The following is a 21299-nucleotide window of genomic DNA, read 5'->3' as shown; positions in this document are numbered from 1 at the left end:
ACTTTCCATGTCCTATACACTTCCCTTTATGAGTCTATTTGTGCTGGTTCTACTTCTAACAGTTCGACAATCAAGCAGTTCATATCACCTTATACCCCTATCCCTAGCAATTAAGCTAGCATTCACACATTCTTTATTTAGCAATTACGCAGACATTCATTCATTATTCTACTTTACATGTGAATTTAATCACGTACTTTACCTTTACTTAGCTTGCTTGAGTGACACATGGCATTCTCGTACTGGCATCTTCTTTCTTTTCTTACTTTAATCCCATTCTCTATTCGAGTCTAAGCATGTAGGATGCTTAAATCTCTCGAACTTTTCTTTGATACCAACTTGTAAGGCCCCGTTACCGGTAGCCCTACTTTAACGTTGGATTTACTCATAAACGCAGTTCTAAATATCAGAGTTAACAAAAACTTTCGCGGAATAATAAAACTTCAACCATAACATTTTATATAACCATCAAATCATGTCTTATAAAATATTCGTAGTCAATTAAAACAAAACATAGTCTTTAAAACATCACAACATTTCTTCGAGATGCCAGTATCTTCGATTTCCATGCCATGTGTCTTCAGTCACGCTAGCCGCCTCAACCTATTTGCCTGCGTGCATACTAAAAGTCAGCTATGCTGAGTTCTAGTTAATCACATAACTTACTTTTCATACACATATACGTGCCCGAAGGTACGCATTACATACATATCATGTTCATCATTCGTCCATACACATTCATATCTAACCATACATTATAAAAGGCGTTTCACCCTACACACCTCGGATATTGTTAGGGTCCGGTACCCTCCATCCTCGGATATTATTAGGGTCCGGTACCCTTCATCCTCGGATATTATTAGGGTCCGGTCACCCTTCATCCTCGGATATTATTAGGGTCCGGTACCCTCCATCCTCGGATATTATTAGGGTCCGGTCACCCTTCATCCTCGGATATTATTAGGGTCCGGTACACTTTATTCCATAGCTTCATACATGCTCTTAAATACTTTTCCTGACAATACGCGCAATCTCCGAAGAGCGTTCACGTACCATTAACATATCCTACTTGCATTATGCATACATCATATATATTCATGCTTGCATCTTATCTTGACAATACGTGCAATCTCCGAAGAGCGTTCACGTACCATTAACATATCATACGTACATTATGCATACATCATATAGATTCGTACTTGCATCTTATCTTACAACATACATGGCAATCACATCTTTAGCTACCACCTGACGGTACATGCAATATCCGAAGAACGTTCACGCACCGTCAAGCAATCATCATACATAAATCCTACAAGGCATACACTTACCACTTAAGGTAAGTGTATTAACTATCACATCGAGTATGCACACAGCCCCGAAAACATATCAAGGAAGTGGGGCTAGAAACTCACCTCAAGTCGGTTACGTTTACCGTTTACGGTTATTCCCTTCTTGAGCTGTGCACGACTAACTGTATAATAATTATACGTTTCAGTAAACTATCACTATACATATCGCCTTTCTAGTTTAATTATTACCCTCAACGAACGGGGGTCCGGGGGCAGCGCCCCTGGCAGCGGGGTTCTAGGGGCGGCAGCCCCTAGCGGGGTCCAAGGGGCAGAGTCCCTGGCTGGGTTAAGCTGCCAGGTCATCTTGGAAAAATTTTATTTTCATTAACTGTCTTAACACATTTTCTATTAGGATTTTGAATCACTAAATAATTTGCTACTTAAAATCCAAGGGCTTCTTTGTAATTAAATCATTCTTTTCTAAGTCCAGGGACTGTTCTGTCATCTATCAAACTTCTGGTTCGCTAATTGGTTCTTAACGAATTGTGTTATCTTAACGAACTGATCCATGCAGCGAATTGAACCCTTTAATGAACTAGTTATTAAGCGAACTGGATCCTATAACGAATCAGTCCATAGCGAACCAGTCCACATAGCGAATCAGTCCAGGTAACGAATTGGACCTTCTAATTCGTTGTTTCCTTAACGAATGACTATATCGAATTGGGGGTTAATTCGTTATATTCTCCTTAACGAATCTGGACGCGAACTAAGGCCAGTTCGTTATTCTTTCCTCAGCGAATCAACTTAACGAATTGAACACGAACTGTAGCTAACTCGTTTTTCACCGTTTTTCGTCCCGTTCGATCCAGATATGAGCTAGGGTGACCCCTAAGCTCATCATAGGTTCGGATTATACCCGATTCCACCCGGATCTCGTGACTTAAACGGTTTAACGGTGTCGGCTCGTCGTTTCGTGACTATATCTAACGGGTTTAAGCTCATACAATAATAAACTATCATTACCTCGGGTCGGTGCTCGGATTCTTTCTTGGTTTCGGCTAGAGAGAGACTAGAGAGAGAGAGAGAGAGAGAGCTTAAGTGTGTGTTTTGAATGGTGTATGGAATATGTGTAAATGAGGAATTTAGTGGTGTTTATGGTTTATATATTTAGGGATCATGGGCTTAAGCCCATGGTCTTTCCTTCTTTCTTTTCATAACCCAAGTCTATAACCCATATCCATTCACCCAACACTAGCCCAACTCATATTCTAATCATCTAAACCGATAACGACCCACTATCAAATAAACGAAATTTATTTTATCATTATAACCAAAAGCAGGATGTTACAGTCCCTGTCGTGCGCGACTACCCAGAAGTATTCCCTGAGGATTTTTAGGGGTTGCCACAGGAGCGAGAGATAGAGTTCCAGATAGATTTAGTACCAAGAGCCCAACCCATCGCAAAAGCGCCTTACCGTCTAGCGCCGTCCGAAATTAAAGAATTGATGTCCCAACTGCAAGAACTCCTCGGCAAGGGTTTTATTAGACCAAGTGTTTACCCGTGGGGCGTACCAGTGTTGTTTGTGAAGAAGAAGGATGGAAGTATGAGAATGTGCATAGAGTATCGCGAGTTGAATAAGCTTACAGTGAAGAATAGGTATCCTTTGCCAAGGATTGATGATCTGTTTGACCAACTGCAAGGCTCAAGTTGGTTCTCACGGATAGATCTCAGATTAGGTTATCGTCAATTGAAAGTGAAAGAGGTAAACATCCCTAAAACAACGTTTCGGACGCGGTATGGACATTACGAGTTCCTCGTGATGTCGTTCGGTCTAACGAATGCTCCCGCAACATTTATGGACATGATGAACAGGGTGTGTAGGCCGATGTTGGATAAGTCGGTAATCGTCTTCATCGACGATATATTGATTTATTCTAGAAGCGAGTCTGATCATGCAGAGCATCTGAGGGAAGTATTAGAGACTCTGAAGAAAGAGAAGTTGTATGCAAAGTTTTCGAAATGCTCGTTCTGGTTATGAGAAGTGCAATTTCTAGATCACGTGATAAATCCTGAAGGGATTACCGTGGACCCAACTAAGATTGAAGCTATAACGAACTAGAAGACTCCACAAAATCCGACTGACATACGAAGCTTCTTAGGGTTAGCTGGCTACTATAGGAGATTCATCGAAGGTTTCTCCAAGATAGCCGCACCGTTGACCGGTATGACCCGAAAGACGGTAGTATTCAGTTGGGGAAAGTTTCAAGAAGAAGCTTTTGAGGAATTAAAGAAGAGACTCACGCAAGCCCCAATCCTTTCTTTAGCCGATGGTGATGAGGATTTGGTCGTTTGTACTGATGCTTCGTATCGTGGTTAGGCTGCGTGTTGATACAGCGACGAAAAGTGATAGCTTACGCGTCTAGACAGTTGAAAGTTCATGAGAGTACTTACCCGACACATGATTTGGAGCTAGCAGCAGTAGTGCACGCTCTTAAGATTTGGAGGCACTACTTGTATGGTACTAAGTGTACCATCTACACCGATCATAGGAGTTTGAAGTATTTCTTCGAGCAGAAGGAACTGAATATGAGAAAGAGGAAATGGTTGGAGCTGATAAAGGATTACGATTGCGACATCAAGTACTATCCTGGTAAAGCTAATGTGGTCGCTGACGCACTAAATCGTAAGAATGAGTAAGTCATTGCTACAGTGAAGTCGTACCAGCTGATTATGAATTCAAGCCTTTTTGAGGAAATCATCAAAGTACAGTCAGAGGTGTTATTACATGAAGGGTTAGTGAAGAAAGAGAGAGAGAGAGTTTATGGCCAGCAAGATGAGTTGATGGAAAACACTCATGGCGTTAAGACTAGATTTGTCCGTATGTGGATTCCATGCCATGGAGATCTTAGAGGTCGAATTTTAGATGAAGCTCATAAGTCAAGATACTCGATTCATCCTGGAGCTACAAAGATGTATCATGATTTGAAAAGGGACTACTGGTGGCCAGGAATGTAAAATGATGTGGTGGATTATGTTAGTAAGTGCTTAACTTGTTTACAAGTCAAAGTCGAACATCAGAAGCCTTATGGGAAGATGCAACCGCTTGAGATACCGGAATGGAAATGGGAACACATCACGATGGATTTCATAACTAAGCTATCTCGTACAGCTAATCATCATGATACCATCTGGGTGATTGTGGATCGTTTGACCAAGAGTGCTCACTTTCTGCCTATACGAGAGGCTATCTCGTCAGAAACGTTACAAGCTTGTTCATTAAAGAGGTTGTGACTAAGCATGGAGTACCGTTATCGATCGTTTCTGATAGAGATACTCGGTTTACTTCGAGATTTTTTAAGAATTTCCATGAGGCTATGGGAACGAGACTGAACATCAGCACTGCGTATCATCCTCAAACAGATGGACAGTCTGAAAGGACGATCCAAAACCTTGAGGATATGCTACGTGCCTGTGTTTTAGACTTTGGAGGAAGTTGGGATGATCATCTGCATCTGGCAGAGTTCTCCTATAACAACAGCTACCATTCAAGTATTGGTATGCCGCCATTTGAAATGCTTTACGGTAGAAGATGTAGAACCCCGGTATGTTGGGGCGAGATTGGTCAGAAAGAGATAGGAAGTTTAGAAGTTGTGTAAGAAACTTCTTCAAAGTTAGATCAGATTAAGGCAAGAATGAAAGCTGCTCAAGACAGACAAGTCGTATGCTGATAAGCGGCGACGACCGATTGAATTTAACGTTGGTGACAATGTGATGCTCAAGGTCTCGCCTTGGAAAGGAATTATTCGTTTTAGGAAGAGGGAAAAGTTGAGTCCGAGGTACATTGGACCGTTTAAGATTATGGATCGTGTGGGTGAAGTGGCTTATAAACTGGACTTGCCAGTAGAGTTAGAAGGAATTCATTCAACCTTCCATGTTTCTCATCTGAGGAAATGTCTGGCGGATGACACGTCTCATGTGCCATTAATGGACATTGAGGTTGATGAACAGTTGAATTACATCGAGTAACCGATCGATATAGTTGACCGCAAGGAGAAACAACTTCATCACAAGGTTATACCTTTGGTGAAGGTGATATGGAAACATCGTAAGGGTTCAGATGCTACTTGGGAAGCTGAGGATAAGATAGGCAAGTTTTACCCGAATTTGTTTATGTAATAGTTAGGTTTCGGGGACGAAACCTCTTTAAGGAGGGAAGACTTGTAACATCATAAAATTTGCATATTTTATAAAAGAAAGTCGTGTTTAGTTATTGGGCATAAATAATTAATTAGTACTAACAAAGAAAAGATCATGGACTTGGATTAATTATGGTGGATTAAAGGGTAATGGGCCTTAGGTCCATGGGCTTTAAGGGATATAAATACCCCCTTAAACCACCCTAAAACCCTAAATCCTCATTCCATCTTTCCATATTTTCCTACACACTCCAAACACAAACATAGCCACCTTACGGCCGAGAGAGAAAGAGGGGAAACGAGATCAAGCGAACATTGGTTATAGATAGATCTTTGATATTCAAGTAGATACAAGATTTAAAGTTCATAATCAAGCTAAACGAGATCCAAACAAACACTAAAGGTATGTTCTTGACCTTTAAAGTTTACGTTTTATAAACGTTTAGTCTTGAGACTTAGAACGAGAATAGATCGGGTGTAAATGAAACGTAAATTTGTAAACTTGATGCTAAAACGAACGTATTGGACCTGCAAACATGTGCGGCTCGTCTAAAATGAACCTTAGATCTAGTATTGAACGTTTTAATCCTAAAGGTCCAAACTTTATGCTTTTTCGGACCGAGTTTTACCTGAAAATGATCATGGGCATGCTCATGGGTTTGGTTAATATCATATCGAAGGGTTACACGTTAAAACGGGGATGATTATAGGGGTTAAGAACGAACCGTAGCAGCTGCTGGGTAACTTCGCCCGCAGTAAGTTCGCTGCAGCATGTTCGCCAAGCATGTTCGCCAAACAAGTTCGCCGTATAAGTTCCTCTACGGATATGTTCGCTTGATATTTAACTTCACCATACAAGTACGCTATAGTAAGTTCCCCTACGTGCAAGTTCGCTTACATGTAAGTTCGCTTATCAGTAAGTTCGCTTACATTGAGACCCGAATACATGGCGATTCGTATATGTATACATATACGTGTACACACTTGATAGCATGCATTGTATGGATATAATACTAGAACGTTAAAATAAAGTAAAACCCTAAATGTACGAAGTAAAAGAAAACTAATACTAGACTAGATCAGACGGGTATTGATACATGTACCCTGTATACAGTTAGCATGGCACAATTAAAGAAGGGAATTACGATAAACGGAGAAAGAAACAAAATCCAGGTGAGTTTCTAGCTCCATTCCTTGTTATGTTTTGGGGGGCTGTGTGCATACTCGATGTGATAGTTAACACACTTACTTAAATGGTAAGTGTATGCCATGTATGATTTATGTGATAGTTATCATATTATGAATGTGAAGGAAAGCTTGTCGGTACGTGAACGATCTTAGGATATTGCACGTATTGATAGGGGAGGTATGTATTAGTTATTATGTTATGAATGTGAAGGAAAGCTTGTCAGTACGTGAACGATCTTCGGATATTGCACATATTGATAACGGAGGTATGTATATGAAAAATGAATGTGTATGGTAGATATATGTACAACATATGAGTATGTGTAAATGATTAAAGAAAGTATATGTATGTTACTGGTATGTAAAGATAGTATGTGCGAAGATGAAGAAGTAAGGTATCAGACCCTAATAATATCTGAGATAGAGAAGAAAGGGATTAGACCCTGATAATATCTGAGATAGAGAAGTAAATAGGGATCAGACCCTAACAATATCTGAGATAGACAAGAAAGGGATCAGACCCTAATAATATCTGAGATAGACAAGAAAGGGATCAGACCCTAATAATATTTGAGATAGAATGGACAGTAATTATATAGTATGAAAGTATGTATGAAATTATGTATTGAAAGTAAATTAGTAAAGTAATTATTATGTATCTTCGGATGCATAATGGAAGGTAAGTATATGTATTGTATGATGTATGATTAACTAGAAATTACTCGGTGTAGCTGACTTTTAGTATGCACGCAGGTGAGTAGGATGAGTCAGCTCGCTTGAGGGGAACGTGTGGCATTGAATAAGAGACTGGTATCGGAAAGCTCAAGACGTTCATGTTTGATGTTTAGTTTATTTTGAAAGACAAGATGATGTTTTAAGTTGAAACATGGATTTCTATGAAATGTTTTATGAAAGTTTTTATATTCCGAGTATGTTTTTTTTAACTCTGATGATTAGAACTATGTTGATGAGTAAATCCAACGTCCAATGTAGGGCACCAGTAACGATGCCTTACATAATTATTCGTGTCATGTCATGATTAAACTACTTAAAATCATGTCATGTTTTAGGTTGACCCGCTTTTATGTTCCTTTATAAATATGAGTAATACCATGCGACTTGTTAATAATTTATACAACTAAATACTCTTACTCATATGAAATATTTTTATAAATTGTGTTATTGTAATTGGCACTAAGATCCCTGCGTTGTAAAACAATTAAAAACCAACATGTCGGGTTCACACATTGACTCGTTTAACCCAATTACAGTGTACTTAAAAAAGAGCATTATGTTAAACATAAAGCCCTAATAGACTAAAATTTAACCCAACAATAATATTAAAGTTTTGGTTTCATCAAAACAATTCCTATTTGATTATACTGGTATCAAATCAAGTATGCTTGGTAAAGTAACTTCTAAAACATTTTTCTCCCATCACCCCATTCTAACAAATTGAAATTGAAATTCGCCTGGCCCAAATTCTCTTAAGAATGATAAAATGTATTGCAAAAAGTTGAGAAGTGATGGATCAGTCTCTTAAATCTTATATCACACCGAAATGGTTTGTGGGGTTTTGCATACTTGTATCATGTACGCAGATTCGTCAAAATTGCAACAATCAATGTTCCCGACTTTGAAACGTAGTAAGAATAATAATCAGGCCGGCATCAAATCAACAAAATCGAGGATTTCATGATAATTAAGCGTTTATATGTATATAATGTATCATATTTATGTTTTTGACACCCCCTATATAAATTTACTAAAACAATGGATTGTATCTAAAATAAAATATATTTTATCATAGATTTAATGAACTTTTCTAAATATATCCTTTTTCATGTAAACATCTTGATTTTCAATAAAAGTTATTTAAATGTCGAGAAAGAAAATTTGACAAAAATGTATATTTAGATTAAAAAACATTGCAAACGTAAACATCAAACTCTATATTAAATGAAATAACAAAAAGGGAAAATAATCAATTTGGAGTTCGATCAGGATTCTTCTTCGGCTTTTGCATGAGTTTTGTCGTTATTGTGCGGGTGAAAGATCATGCTTTGAGCATTTAATATCGTGTGTTTAGTTGTTTATATCTATCAGACACAGTTACCTTGATTTGTGTTATGATTATTGGTGTTTGGAGCTTAAGTGAGCTCATTTGGAGTATTCAAGATGACAAGGAATCAAGTTATGTATAAAGGAAGCAGGGGGGGGGGGTTGTTCAAAATGTTGAACGAGCATCAAGAAAATGAAAAACGAAGATTTGGGTGCCTCCACCTTAGCTTACGGTGGATGCTGGGTAAAAGTGACTGTAAGGTGCACCGTAACACAGAAGCTGCTTTCCGTAAGGGTATGGTCCATCGTAAGCCACAGTGACCTAGCTGTAGCTTACGGCGGGGGTCGACACACAAAGGCGATTTTTGGTATTTTCTTCCATATTTAAGCATGGTTTATTGATATATCTTCATACCTCAACCGTTTTGGATGATTTTGGAGCTCTAACTCATCAAATCAACACCCGTGAATCACTAAATCATTCATGAATTCATCTTTCCAACAAAGAATCAAGAGAACCAAGATGCAGAAGCAAAGCTAAACACTTGTGACCACTTCATGTGTAGGGTTTGTATGAAATGATTGCTTTTATGACTTCTATCTATGATTGGATTGAGTTTTGGTTTAATCATTCGATTAATCTAGCGTTACGCTTATTTAAACTGATTAAACAATAGTTTTTCTGGGAATTCCGTTTCTTATCAATCAATTGGTTTGTGTCCATCAACATTCAACTGTTTACCTTTGATCATTAAGTTACATGGAGTTTTATACTAATAAATTGGTAATTAGGTAGACCAATTCTAGTTGTGTCAATTCGTCATATTAAGTTATGTGGATCATCATAACCAAACTATTGGGTCTAATAATTATTTATTAAAATTAATTAACGAACCATGTCTATGTGGTTATCCATGAGATAGGAGTTACAATTGTGCAGTACATTGCGTTACCTGAACCTGAAATATGGTCACATTTTTCTCATACTGATTAGACAAGAAATAATTAAATTGTTTTCTAAAAGTATTTTCACAATCAAATATATTAAACTACTTGACATCGTCTGTCTATCTAAATTAATTAATTAATAAAATATGAATGTGACCTGCACTTTTCACTAATTCTACATGAAGATGACCTTACTTATCAATACTATTTATAGATATTTAAGCTTTGTTTTCGATTAAAAACGACATCTACAACAGCCGTCTATTTATACAAAATCTTTCAACGTAAAAAGATTTTCAATAAACGGCTGCAAGCACTAAACTACCCAAAGATCAAAATAAATCCAAAAAATTTCTGAAAAAGGTAACATCTAATAGAAAACTAATTAAATCCATAGAAACATTAACAAACAAACAAATATTCATCGCCTATATATTTGGATGCCATGGTAATACCCATACCACATTCCTCTTAAACCCCTTAAATTCTAATTTTCTGCCCCTTACTTCGCACTAGTCATGGCATCACTCGAAATCGGAGCTTCTCCACAAGCCACCACGGAGACACAAAAAGGGTGGTCATCAAACTTAACTAGGTACGTCTCTGGTAACGACTGGGTTGCTATCAAGAACCCTGGGAGGGTTGATGTAACCTTAAGGCTCTTCCTATTCATATTTTGCTTTGTCTCGGTCGTTGCCGTGGTCACTTCTAAACAAACCGCAGCCATACGTGTTTCACCCGACACAACAATAGGCGTGGATGCAAAGTTCACTCACTTGGCATCTTTCACGTAAGTAACTCTTACATTTATAAACATACCTATCTATATATTTATAATATTAGAGCACGTATTATATCACATATTCACGTATTAAGACAATGACTTATTAATCAGTCTTGTTACCCAATGGTTAATTACGTGTATGACATATAGGTACTTTGTATCAGCCTACTCCACTGTTGGCTTGTATAGCATAATCACCGGGTACTTATCATATTCATCGCTAAAGAAGCACGGACCAAGCTCAATAAACCATCAATTACATTTTGTGCTACTCGATACTGTAAGATCTTGAACCATGGCATTACGGTTGTGAATTGATATAAACATATTTGAGTAAAACGTTTCATTTTGAAATAAACTCTCCCGTTCTATTAACCAAGAAAATAACTCAAAACTTGATTACAACTCTTTTCATGACTCGATATATAACATAAACCATTTTAGACTATAACTAGGACTCTAATAAAATCATAAAAAAAATTAAGATAATCCTTAACACTCTAATTAACTTTATTTGCATTCCACTACTTCTTCCTTGTACCGCAAGCCACATATAATCAAAGAACAGTTGGATAATTATTTCCATTCCAACAGGGCATGTTACTAAACCCTATAAAACTGAACTGATATATAGTAATAATATTGTGTGTGCAGCTGATGTTATCGATCTCAGCATCAGCAACAGGAGCTGGAGGAGGAGTAGCATATGAAGCACTCAAAGGAAACCCTCATGTCCGTTGGATGAAGATCTGCCATATCTTCGATACGTTCTGCCACCATCTTGCATCTGCTGGAGCCGTGTCACTTCTAGCCTCGGTTACACTCTTAATGCTCGTTTGGTTCTCGGTTTCGGCTATTGTGAGGAACAGTAGGAGGTGATTTGATCACAAGAGACCGATTTACACGTTCATATTGTCTTGTGTGATCATGCATAATTGGTTGGGGAATGTAGACCCGACATGTCGTGTGTTTGTATTATCTTTGTTTTCCTTTTGTGTTATGTAGTCATGTGTCAACTTATATATCTTTAGTAAAATATAAAATATTATCCATGCATGATTGACGCATGGTTTATTAATGTAATATTATTTACTATGGAGAGAAGAAAAATAAACTGGACTTGATGTAAATATTTGAATTTTCTTTTTCCGTTAACGTAGTAAAGAAATAACGAATTTGTTTATCCCTAAATGGGTTAACAGGGGGTAAATCATGTTAGGCTCATGGGTTAGCGGGTTGCATAATTAACTTAAACACTAACTTGACTCATCGTCTACACTTATAATAGTATTGTGTTTCAGATCGACGTTTTTTTACGAATGTGATTAACCTTGTGATCGACTTAATATACAATTTAAATAATTGATTACATGTGACATTGTGTAAAATTAATTTTATTATAATAGTTATTTTATATATTTGTCGTCCATATACTATTAAAAAACTTGGGTTTATATGTTTAACTTAACATTAGAATGAACAAATAAGAATAATCAAGAATGAGCAGCTAAAAGTTAATTTCACTTTTAAAATTTAATAATTATATGAAATGTTATAAATCAAAATGTTAATTTAAAATTTGTAATACGTTTTGACAATACGTTTCATCTAGATACTTTCGATACCGGACGGGTAATGGGTCACAGGGGTGAGCAAATTAATCGTTATAATCGCAAGCCGAACCATAACCGACATAACCGAACCAATTTTAACTGATAACCGATATAACCAGTGGGTCAGTTTAATAAATTTTTGAAAACCGACATATGTGGGTCGGTTTTGGTTAATGTTAGTTCCAAACCCGCCATAACCGAACCGTCCCGTTTATGTAACTAGTAATCGAGAAAAGGGTTTGGAAATTAGAATTAGTGCATGAATATAATATTTTTACACTTATTACCGTTACATAATAAAAATTCTCCACACCAACTAGGATTTAAGCCAATAATATTGGTGATATTGGTTACCATATTCATTCCAATGTTTCATAATTGTCGTTCTGAATTTCCATCCAAATTGCCTTTTTAAATATTTAATGTTGATTAGATCGATATGTATATTACATAAATTGCAGTAAAAAAGAACATATATTTGAATTCCACAATATAGTTAGCGACTATTCAGTGTCTGCAATCATATGGAAGGATTGTTTATTTTGGTCACGGTTAAGCGACTCGCTATAACCGTTAAAATCGATTAACCGCAACCGCCATGACGGATCGGTTTTAGTTCTGGTTATCTATTAACCGCTATATCGGTTACGGTTATAGGTTTGGCAAAAAACCGCCCCAAACCGACCCCTGCACACCCCTAATGGGTCATATATAGGACAATTTGCTAATCTCAATCTCATATCTGGTTGTAAAATCGTGTCCTATATTTGACCTATTACTCGTTCGGTATCGAGAAGATCCGTGGGTATTGAGTATACTCGTTAGTTTGTTAAAAAAATTGTTAGGATTTCCAATTATATTTTTTTACCATTATAATTATTGTATGCTTTTATTTATATATCGACTATATCAAATTAAAATATGACACATTATATACATATAAACACTGATCATAAATAAATAGCAACACTATAATTTTATATAAATTTAAGTATAAATTTCATAACATATAAAATCTTACTCTTCAAATAAAGTAAAATAATGAGGATTAGGTGTGAAGTTCACATTCAATTCTAGCCTAATTTCCCCTCATAATCTTCTAATCCCTAATCTCATTCATTATAGCTATATATAGGTCATCATGTTCGGGTTTTGAACACCGGTCATCATACTTGGGTTGTGAACATCAGCCATCATGCTCAGGTTATGAACCCTGGCACCTAACTTGCGCATGCATGCCATTATGTTGGTGTTAAAATTAATACCGACCGCGTATGGGTGTTGAAGGTTCGATTGCATCGGTTGGGTGTTGTTCAGTTGTGAAATTATTCGAGTCAGGATTATTTGAGTCAGTTTGTTGGGATGAGAGTTGGGCAAAACCGAAATTTGAAGGGGTGTTGAAGGTTCGATTGCATCGGTTGGGTGTTGTTCAGTTGTGAATTATTCGAGTCAGGATTATTTGAGTCAGTTTGTTGGGATGAGAGTTGGGCAAAACCGAAGTTTGAAGGGTTACATGGATGCATCTGGGTTATGATTAAAAAAATGAGATGAGGTTAAGTAGTTTTGGTGTTGTGTTTTCTAAAAAAATGATATGAGGATTGAGTTTATATAAATAATTAAAACATTATTATTTTTTGAAAAATTGGTTTTAAATAATCATAACTATGGCCTATTGGTAAATATCCATCCTAACTTTACACTTGCTTGCTGGCAGTACCAACTACCTGTGCATTTGTTTTTAACGGGCCGCGACTAACGGATGTTAACTCCGTTAGTCTTTGTCTGGCGTGGCCATCCCAGCTGGCAAAAATCATCCTACGTGGAACGATACGTGGCGGCTGACTGTGTATTATTATTATTATTATTATTATTATTATTATTATTATACCCCTCCCTTTTTTGTTAGTTAAGTACCACCACCACCATCCCCCCTCGTTTCCCGGCGAGCCACCACCACCCCCTCGTTTTCCCAGCGAGCCACCCCCCCTCGTTTCCCGGCGAGCCACCGCCACCCCCCTCGTTTCCCCGGCGAGCCACCAACACCTTCTCCAAACCTGCAACTTCTTTATCAAAATAATCTTCCATGGCCTTCTAGTTCTAATATCCACACTAAACTCTTCCCAAAAAATAAGCACACAAGAATCATACCTAAAACGAGCCATGTGCTTCCGATCAACCCTAAATACTCCGGAAATAAAGTTTCAGATCCAGATCCGTAGCTGATTTTTAAATCCAGATCCAGATCTGATTTTCCAATTCATGCCATAATTTTTGATTGGGTATTACACAATGAAGTGGGTAAATAAAAGTTAGGGTTAGGGTTTGCAAGGTTTCAGCCATCACTGCCGGGTCGGATAGAGATTAGGGCGGTGGTTGTTGGACAGCCGGCGCCCGGTGGTGCCGTCGCCGATTATTATGTAGTCATAGGTGTCTGGAAGATTGGGGACTAGGGTTTGGTAATATACTAATATGTAAATTAGTTGAAATGGTGATTAATAATAATAATAATAATACACAGTCAGCCACCACGTGTCGTTCCACGTAGGATGATTTTTGTTAGCTGAGATGGCCACGTCAGACAAAGACTAACGGAGTTAACATCCGTTAGTCGAGGCCCGTTAAAAACAAATGCACAGGTAGTTGGTACTTCAAGCAGGCAAGTGTAAAGTTGGGATGGATATTTACCAATAGGCCATAGTTGGAATTATTTAAAACCAATTTTCCTTATTTTTTTTAAATATAGTTGTTGTATTCTATGGATAATTGGTGGGGGGGGGGGGGGGGGGGGGGGCGTTCCCCATCGTTTTCCGTCAAAACGCAGCCCACGGTCAGCCCAGAGCCGACCTTAAGAGGTGGCAGGGTAGTCGATGGCCACATACCCGACACTTGCTAGGCCCACAATTTTTTTAAAGTTATATGTATTTTTGCGAAAAAAATATGTATAATCAATGTTTCAACACAATTACATAACCACTAGCTTCGTCTAGTGGTAAAGGCGTATGTCATCTAACCAAAAGGTTGTGGGTTTTAGTCTTATTTGAGATATTTTAAGCTTCTTTTTATACAAAAGTTTTTTACACAACTTGAATTATAATCAAGTAAGCCCATTTAAAATTAAAATTTGAAAACCTAATAGAATATTTCTTTTATTTAATGTCTAATTTTTTTCGTCTTTAATCTAAATTTTTTTTCGTCGTTTCGAAGCCGACATCGGGTCAGCCTAACAAAGTGGACTTATAACTGACTATTCGTGGCCCTAGTTTTGATTGGTAGGCTTTTCTACAAAGGGGCCATTACACGCAATCTACATTCAGTTTGTTATTTTTATATTCACCCGTTTTTATTTTGTATTAGACCATTATTCTTTCTAAAGACTAAAGTCTAAAATATAAACTGATAACATAATCTATGTATATCATATACTTTCATATAATCTAATTTAAATTATTTTATTTTGTTATTCATACCTTTTAAAACTAGTTATAACGTGTTTTTAATAGAAATTAACTACAAAAATGAGATCATAAATGTGATAAAATTACGGCTCATAAAACATTTTCATAGTTGTACTTAATTAGCTAAGGCTATGCGTAGTGGAGGAGCTACAAATGGGGGCGAATTGTGACACGTGGCGCCCAGTCAACAAATGGTGAGAATTTGTTTTTGGGGTGTAATGGTGTAGGGGCTACAAGTTGGGCACACAGTATCTTTTTTTATTATTTTCTTTTTATAATTAAACTAATCAAATAAAAACCAACTTATTTAAATAATTAAATAAAAATGCATTAAAATTAAAAAAAAATACAAAAAAATACACAACTAAAAAAATAAATAACTAAAAAAAGATACATAACTAAAAAAAAAACATAACTAAAAAAAAATACTAATATCCATAATATTCGTGCATTTTTTCGACTCGTCGTCGTTGCAACAATGCGGCCTCTTCGTGTGACCCGGCCGCTTTGAGGGATTCGTATTCTTTACTCATTTCCCGCAACTCCATCATAGCGGCAATCTTTTTGTGTTGGTTTCTCTCATGGTATCGTTGAGTTCCTCGACAAACTTTTCGTGTTTTTTGATGATTTCGGTCATGAAAGCGGTGAGTTCCTCGGGTTTCGGTTGGTTCGGGTTGTTTGTAGGATTCATTTTGCTAGATATTTTGAAGAATCTGGATATAAATTGTGTATGAAATGGAGAAAATGTGTATGTTTATAATATATATGTGTGTGTGTATATATATATTGTTTTAATTAATTTTTTTCACTTTTGAACGTTGAACGGTATTATTAATATATTATTATTATTATTATTATTATTATTATTATTATTATTTAAACTCGCCGGCGACAAAAGAACCCCCGCCCCGCCCCAATTCGCCCACATATCGCCGGGGGGGGGGGGGGGGGGGGCGGTGTTTGCGCCCCTTCGCGCCCAAAATCGCCCAAATTGTAGCCCCATTACACATGGCCTAAGTGCGTATAAAGGCCGATTATCATAGCCAGAGTTGACTCAAGTTTTTGTGGCTTAAAACAATGTTTAAAAATGAGATTATAAGGCCTCGTTTCCGGTGCCCTACTTTGGCGTTGGATTTACTCATAAACACAGTTCTAAATATCAGAGTTAATTAAAACTTTCGGGGAATAAATAAAAATTCAAACATTCGTTACAAACATTCGAACTTGTCTTAAAAAAACATAACATAAAACATCTTGTTTAACATCATGACAAATCTTTCTACAGATGCCAGCTTCTTCGGATCCTGCCATACTAACTGCTTCAGTCTATTAACCTGCGTGCATACTAAAAGTCAACTACGCTGAGTGAGTTCTAGTTAAAGCAGGTAACATACAATAAATTCACATACTTACTCATACGTATCCGTAGATACATATTACTTACTTAACCTGCCTATCTTTATTTCATGCATACAAAAGTATATACTTTATTGCTTTCTTTTGTTCTTTCTTTCTTTCATACTTTCATATTTTATCTTGCTTTACATACATACTTATACGTTTTAAAGAGCCTTTCGCCTTATAACCTCACATATATTATTAGGGTATGCCACCCTCCTTCACAGATATTATTAGGGTCTCCCACACTCCATCACATATATTATTAGGGTATGCCACCCTCGTACCATATAACCAAACATACTTTCCTTTATATATATATTTATATACTTTCATACATACTATGAATCTTTTCTATAACATTCAAATATCATTCATACATCAATTATAAAACAATCACGTATCATACGCTTATCACTTAAGGTAAGTGTATTAACTAATCACATCGAGTATGCGCACAGCCCCAAAAAAGATAACAAGTAAGTGGGGCTAAAATCTCACCTGAGCTCGGTTCCTTTCCGAGTTAATGGTAACTCCTCTCTTTAACTGGGTGCGGCTAACTGTATAACAATTACACATATTAATTAACTACTTCTAACTATATCATACTTCTAAGTTATGGTAACCCCTAGCTACGTGGGTCCGGGGGCAGCGCCCCTGGGAGCGGGGTCTAGGGGTGGCAACCCTTAGCAGGGTCCAAGGGGCAGAGCTCGTAGTTGGTGTCGAGCTGCCAGGTCAGCTTGGAAAAATTTTATTTTCATTAAAGGTCCTTTACTAAAATCTAATCAAAATCCTAGTTTTCATAACTACTGAGTTATAAATTATTCATGGTTAAGAACCATTCGCTATCCCATTCGTTATGACGAATGGTTCCATTCGTTATAAAGAATAGCTTGATCTGAGACGAATGAATGAGTAACGAATGAATCAGGCTATTCGTGATTTCTTTGAGACGAATGAAAGGCTCATTCGTTACAGGAGCACACGAATGTATCTATAACGAATAGTTTGATACGTTGTCTACTTATGGCGAATGAATGGATACCGAATGAATAAGGTCATTCGTGACTTCTGTAGGACGAATGGATGGCTTATTCGTTACTGGAACATTCGAATGTGTCTTATTCGCTATGATTGTTTAACGAATGAACATTCATTCGCTTATTCATAACGAATGAATATCAGTCTTATCCAAACTTTGACTCAAGTGTCAAAGTCAAAATCGACGAGAACAGTCAACAACACCAGATCTGTAATTATCCTTCATATCACGATGAAACAACACGATTTTGGTATCATTGAACTCGGAATCACAACGCCTACTAACCCTAATCCACCAAACATCCAAACATTACGTTTAAATTGTGTGTTTGATCATTGTTTAAACCCGATTCTTTAAGCTAACAATTAACCTATCAAACGTTAACGAATTTCATTGAGAATCATTGCGTTTGATTAGTCTTTATCATTTGTACAGATCTAGGAATCCTAAACGAGCCGAACAAGTTTTTCGTTATAAAACGTACCTTTAAACGAATCGGTTTACGAACACGATCAAGTATTGATGTAGGTTTGTTTGTAACGACTTTTTAGCACCAACGAGCTCAGGTCTTTTCCTTCAGATCTCGGTTCGGGATATAGGAGGGTGTTTGTATGTGGTTTTGAGAGTGTATGGAGGCTTAGAGATAAGAATGAGGTTTTTAAGGTTTTAGGTGGTTTAAGGGGCTTATATACCCTTAAGTCCATGGACCTTAGGCCCATCGCCTTCCCTTATTCCATCTTTTAAATGTCTAAGTCCACACTCTAATAGTTTATTTATCTAAACTGAATAACGACACATTATTAAATAAATGAAATATATTTTATTTATTCTTTTCAAAAGCGGGATGTTACAGAGACTTTGTTGTAAACAATACATTGCTTTTACATCAAATAAATTAAGATGTTATCATCTTTTTCAATTCCTCACACATTACCAGACCTAATTCAGTTTAAACGTCACACAAATCATAAACATTAATATTCCAGATCCCAAATTACATATGTATTATTATAGTTTTGTTTTTATAAAATAAGAGCCTAAAACCCTAGCTTCATTTCGTTGTCCCTGAAGACGGTTTTGATCATAGCAAATTGAGTTTCTATTTAAAGCGTACAATGTAGGGAAATTATTATTATTATTATTATTATTATTATTATTATTATTATTATTGTTATTATTATTATTATTATTTGAAAGGCAAATTTTTTTATCTAAAATCCTTTAAACCTTGCACTTCCTAGGATTTGAACTCACAACCTCAAATTTATATAATTATGCGTATTTATGTATGATTTATAATATCATTCACAATAATATATAAAAATACAACATATATACATAATTTGGTATGTTGTTGACGGGTGCATCGGAGTATGACCCGTAATTGTGTAACATCGTGAAAGTTTCGAGTCAATATTACCAAGTTTCAAAAGTAAAAGGACCAAAAATAACAAATTCTAAACCTTAGGGTTAAAAATGAAAAATCTGGTTTTCTGACCCATCGCGATACGCGATGGATCAGAAGAGAAACCCATCGTGTATCGCAATGGGTTATCTGACGGGCTGGGCACGTGGCCTGCCACGTGTCCACACGTGGCACAACGGCCTCCATGTGTCACCACGTGGAATCACGTCTGCTACGTGGCAAGCCTAGTGGTGATGGAGCATGGCTATGTCGCCATACGCGACGGACTTATCAAAGGGCCATCGCGTATCGCGATGGGCCCACTGATCAGCCTATAAATTAGAGCTGTTCAAAAAGCTCGCGGCTCATGGTTCGCTCGAAAAAAGCTCGGCTCGAAAAAAGCTCGAACAAAAATGGATCGGCTAGACTCGGCTCGGTTTCGAAACGAGCCTAGCCCGAGCCATGGTCGGCTCGGCTCGTTGGCTCGGCTCATGGCTCGGTGGTTATATATATATATATAATTAACAATGTATATATATGTATATATTAATTATTATATATTTATCTCTTATATATGGACTTGATTTGGACATCTATCTATTTGGCTGAACTTTTTTTGCATATGGTTTATTAAATTAAATATTATATGTTAAGTTAAGCTATTAAGTTTAAATTTGCATTATTTTTTTGTATTTCGAGCCAATTCGAATCGAGCCGAGCTGGCTCGTTTTAAAAGCGAGCCGAACTCGAGCTCAGGTTTTCAGCTCGACTTCAAATTCGAGCTCGGGCCGAGCCAACTGGATCAAAGGTCGAGCTGAGCCCGAGCCAGCTCTGGTTCGAGCTCAACTTGGCTCGTGAACACCCCTACTATAAGTAGAGGGCTTGGGCTCTCTCACTCCTCACACCCATTTCACAACAACTTTCTTTCTCAAAATAATCCCTCTCTCACTACCTCGAAGTTCATGCCAAGCCTTCTCGTAAACCATGACAAATACCGACGTTCCACTATGTACGTGCAATACACCGATGATACCGAGGATGTTATTTTAAAGTACAAAGATATTCCGAGATGTCCTGACGACCCGCCTCGATAACGTGCCGACGTGTGAAGAATTGTTGGTGTCTCGATTCGCGTGCAAAGTAAAAGGTGTTGAAGAAAATAGTTGATCAAGAAGATAAAGAAAATGAAGCGGTGTCGAAGTGCTGCTCGATTTTATAGGCTCATTTAAGCCAACGAAGGTAGGTGTAATGCCCGAATAAAATAATAATAAAACATTAAAAAGGCTTAAAACCCTAAGTTGAGGATATACTCGATACCTCGATAAATAAAAGAAAAACATAACAAAGAAAAGAAAGAAATATGAATATGATATCAATGTGATTATTATATAATTCTTTGTTATAAAATATTATTTAAGTTATTATGTTTATTCTTAAATAATAAAGAAAAGAAAAGACTACATTTCTTAAAGAAGAAGAAACATAGGGTTTTAAAGAAAAGTAAAATAAGATTAACTAAAGGTTTATCTTACAAAAGAAAAGAAAAGAAAATAAGTTAAAAAGAAAGAGTTTTAACTTATAAAAGAAAAGAAATAAAGAATACTTTTTAACTAAATGTTTTAAAGTAAAGAAAAGAAAATATAATCGAGGTAACGATTATAAAAAAGAGACTAAAGGTCTTAAGCCAGATTAAATATCCGACTAACAGAAAGCTATACTCGTACTATAGGTGCGAGATAGCAAAAGAAAAAGGGAAAGACCCTCGGACAGTGTATTGAAGCTGATACAAAAGAAAAGGTAAATACGCCCCAACTTTACAAACTTGTTTAATCGAGTCAAAAGAATTAAATGAAAAGAATTACATGGGACTACATGTCTCTAAAACGTTATAAACAAAAGTAAGCGCTAGCCCT

At 36.8% G+C, this 21299-nt stretch overlaps 1 protein-coding gene across 1 annotated transcript; it reads left to right on the top strand.

Moving 5' to 3' along the window:
* Positions 1 to 10099: 10099 nt before the first annotated feature.
* LOC143626150 (CASP-like protein 1) lies at positions 10100 to 11475 on the top strand. Its single transcript, XM_077096314.1, has 3 exons — positions 10100 to 10479; positions 10624 to 10753; positions 11128 to 11475. The coding sequence occupies exons 1-3, from the start codon at positions 10208 to 10210 to the stop codon at positions 11350 to 11352; spliced, it is 627 nt and encodes a 208-aa protein (XP_076952429.1). The 5' UTR covers positions 10100 to 10207; the 3' UTR covers positions 11353 to 11475.
* Positions 11476 to 21299: the final 9824 nt, after the last annotated feature.

Source organism: Bidens hawaiensis, unplaced genomic scaffold, assembly GCF_021521415.1.
Source record: "Bidens hawaiensis isolate Kalapana, Puna unplaced genomic scaffold, B.hawaiensis_p1.1 tig00004283_1, whole genome shotgun sequence".
Lineage (NCBI taxonomy): Eukaryota > Viridiplantae > Streptophyta > Magnoliopsida > Asterales > Asteraceae > Bidens > Bidens hawaiensis.
This window is presented reverse-complemented; position numbering and strand designations above follow the sequence as displayed.